This window comes from Ochlerotatus camptorhynchus, unplaced genomic scaffold (assembly GCF_037179485.1).
Source record: "Ochlerotatus camptorhynchus isolate MF236.1 unplaced genomic scaffold, CSIRO-AGI_Acam_v1.1 ptg000002l, whole genome shotgun sequence".
NCBI classification, from domain to species: Eukaryota; Metazoa; Arthropoda; class Insecta; order Diptera; family Culicidae; genus Ochlerotatus; species Ochlerotatus camptorhynchus.
The window spans coordinates 5,418,113-5,422,020 of NW_027040494.1; the positions used below are offsets into that span (position 1 = coordinate 5,418,113).

The following is a 3,908-nucleotide window of genomic DNA, read 5'->3' on the forward strand; positions in this document are numbered from 1 at the left end:
GATCGACGCCATTTTAAAATATAAGATGGCAGCTTTCGATTTATGAAAAATTAGGAATTACTGTCAAATACCCATCAATATGGATATTTTTAATCGGGTTGACGTCTAGAAGCCGGAAGTCGATGTCTGACGACATTTTAAAATCCAAGATGGCTGCTTCCAAATATGAGAAAAAAGTGCGAAATACTGACGCCGAGCCATCAATTTGAGTATTTTTGAAATTGGGTTGACGTCTAGAGATTAAAAGTTGATATCCGACGACATTTTAAAATCCAAGATGGCTGCTTTCAGTTAAAAAATAAATTGAAAATTCTGTCAAATACCCATCTATAAAGGTATTTTTGGAATCGGGAAGATGTCAAGAGAATGAAAATCGATATCTGACGCCATTTTGAAATCCAAGATTGAGGAATACGATATAAAAAAAAAAAATGGGAAATGCTGGGTGACATCTAGAGGGCGGAAATCGATGTCCGATGTCATGACGATGAACATTTCAAATTGTCCTATCTGCTTTGATCGATTCTCTTCAATATGGAAGATAACCCTTTTTCTATTTTATAGTCAAATATAGATTTGCCGCATCTACGAGTCGTCACCCTTCCGAAAATACCCAGATCTTAGGGTATTTGAAAATTTTTGTGAAACCCGATGGCCACCATAGTGGTTTCTAAAATGGCGTCGCATATCGATTTTCGGCATCTATCCTCGTTCCCAATGTAGTATCACACTTCTGAAAACCAATGGTCACTATCTTGGATTACAAAATGACGCCGATTTGAGACTTTTTCTGAGCCTTATTACTACATATAATCCGGATGCCATCCCTATCGGCATCCGATATTGTGCGAATACTATCCGGATACTATATTTTGATGCCTGACGACGTGACGCGTGACAAGTCGAATGAGCTTCGAATTGAAGTGAAAGTGGAAAAAACGCAGGAAGCAGTTTACGAGTCATTCATTGCGTCAATTGAAACAAGTCTTTGCTTCAAATGAAATGAACTGATAATTTTAATGAACGAAACACGCAATAGCCAAGTCATGCTTGACCGGAGAAAAGTTCATCGTGACACAATGACTTACACGAAAATACTGTTGCTCGAAATAAAGTGATTCTGCGGAGAGCTCAATTTCTTTTCTTTGTTTCAAAAATGCCATTTTCAGATCCTTTTCATGTCTGACGTCATTTTGACATCAAAGATGGCGGCTTTCGGTTTCAGGAAAACAGAAAAATACTGTCAAATACCCCACAATATGAGTATTTTTGGAATCGGGGTGACGTGAAGGAACCGTAAATCCATATCTGACGTCATTTTTAAATCCATTATTCTAACTTTGTGAACTTATACATCAGGTGGCCAGTGAAATTCAGAATTTTGTAGATGTTGATATTGATATTTAGCAGCACTGCGAATTGATGATTGATAGTGAGGTGTACAAAATAATTGGATGCAAGGATCCAATACTTTTCATAAATTCTACATTTGCTATGTTTTGTCAAATCCCTCTTTCAATTCAACAGATTGTATTTTGGGGACGGGCCCAGTTAGGTGCTTAGCATCCAAAACGCAAAAGGCCACGAGTTCAAATCTAATCCTCGGACAACAGTCACCAATGACCTACAATGTGATAAAGTGACTATACGAAATTGACTTAAAATATCAGACAATCCGAGTTATTAGAAAGGTACAAATTAATAAAATGGGCCTCCCTTAGATCAGTCGGTAAAAACGCAGCTACAAAGCAAAACCATGGTGGAGATGGCTGAATTCAATTTCCGGTCTGGTCTAGGATTTTTTCAGGATGAAAAATTTCTCGACTTCCATGGGCATTGAGTATAATTGTATTTGCCACACAATTATACTAATGCAAATATGGTACAGGCATTGAAAGCTCTAAATCAATACCTGTGGAACTGCATCTAGAACACTAAGTTGAGAGCACAGAATAAGCTCATATGCGATAAGCAGCTTGAAATGCGAAGAAGAGATGAAAATCAAATAAATAAAGAGAAGCGAGTTTTATGAAAACAAAAACAAGAAAATCCACACCATGGACAGTATGGATTACAAGGAACAGTAAAATTCAAGAAGTGTTAAAAAATTGATTATTAGAAGCATGGAACATCTGCCGCTTTGCCCCAATCGCCGGTTAAATTAATCCTGGAGTTCAAAGTGACTGTTTGACCGTTATTTCCCATGTTCAAAAATTCTGAGTTGTTGATCGACTTTTGAGCAGAACTCAGCTACAGTTGTGAAAATCTAACTGCTTGTCAATCAGAAATAACCTCGTTCAGATAACAGGATTAATCGTTTAACTTCTTCACTAGCCCAAAAGTACGCATTCCATAACTTAACCAGCTCAAAGTCAAATTTATCGCATGACCGTTCAAGTCCGTCGATTTCTAATTCAATTATTGGACAAAGTTAGAAGCCGAGTGCGGCATCGTTTGACATGCGAGGTAATCTTTTTCAGTTTTAAGTTTAACCCACAGGCTTATAAAAGCCTTCGTTCTGCGAGGCGGAGACATCATTCAACCGTGTGTTTTCGCTTGACCAAGTCCACCAAGTGCGCCTTTTTTCCACAAAAAAAGCAAAATGTTCAAGGTATGTATAACTGTGGCATATATGCGGCAAGTGCTTCACCGCAGTTCCATTTTCATCGATCATTAATTGTTTCCTCACTGCCAACAGTTTGCAGCTGTTGCAATGCTACTGGTGGTGGCCGTCTCCGCTCAGGGGTACGGTGGCGGTGCCGGCGAGGGTCTCGGGAGTTATGGTGGACACCACGAGGATCATAAGGACCACCATGCCTATCCCAAGTACAAGTTCGAGTACGGCGTCAAAGATGATCACACCGGAGATCACAAGAGCCAGTGGGAGGTCCGCGATGGTGATGTTGTCAAGGGCGGTTACTCTCTGCTTGAAGCTGACGGCACTGAGCGTGTGGTTGAGTACACATCCGATAAGCACAACGGTTTCCAGGCTCACGTGAAGAAAGTAGGACATGCGCATCACCCACAGGTCCATGGACACCACGGTGAATGGTAGGACCCAGGAACGATTGACTGTGATATGAATGTTTGACCAACATTGTGATTCCAAAGATATGCCATGAGGTGATGTTTATTGTTTATGTTTGAAAATAAAAATGACATATTTTCATGATAATTTATTTGAATGTGCACTAACATACAATATTATTTTTATACAAACACTTTATCGCCACCACTGGCCAGTGGTTTGGTAAAAGAGATGATCAACCCGATTTGTGTCTTCCTCAAAATTGACTCGCTTTCTACTCTCTATATACAATTTTCACACTGCCGTACTCTAACGGACCTATCAACTCTATACTTTTATCTCCTCATCTATCGTATAAAATGATCTAACTATCAACTCTTTACTTTCATCTCCTTATCTATCTTATAAAATGAACACTTTAAGTCTGATATATGATGTTAAGCATATCCAACTATGTTAATCGTTAACCTCACGCATGAAGTAATACAACCATGATTAGTTAAAAGAGTTTATTGTGTTATTAAAAGAAACCAGAAGAGTGCGGGAATCGAGTGTGAAGGTCCAAACGTAATGTGGGCGGAAGTGGAACGAATACGACAAGTTAAACAGTTGTCACAAATAACATCAAGATACCTAAACGAAGTCGATTTGGTTCTAACTAGAGTCGGTATATAATGAGTCACGCCAAGAGTGAAGCCAAGTCTACCTATTGGACTGTCAAACTGGCTACCTATCGTGCAAAGTAAACAAACATTACGATGCTATGAAACACGCAGTGAGCATTAAATTGTCATGGGATACGTTTGGTAACGATCAGTAATGAGAATTTCTACTATTTTTTGTTAAGATGATTGGACAAAATCACTGATAGAATGATTTA

General features: G+C 38.9%; 1 protein-coding gene across 1 annotated transcript; it reads left to right on the forward strand.

Annotated features, from left to right (window-relative positions):
- The first annotated feature begins 2,560 nt into the window (after positions 1-2,560).
- Positions 2,561-3,105, forward strand: LOC135707959 (adult-specific cuticular protein ACP-20-like). Its single transcript, XM_065229904.1, has 2 exons — positions 2,561-2,611; positions 2,699-3,105. Exons 1-2 carry the CDS (start codon positions 2,603-2,605, stop codon positions 3,053-3,055), a joined length of 366 nt encoding a protein of 121 aa, XP_065085976.1. The 5' UTR covers positions 2,561-2,602; the 3' UTR covers positions 3,056-3,105.
- Positions 3,106-3,908: the final 803 nt, after the last annotated feature.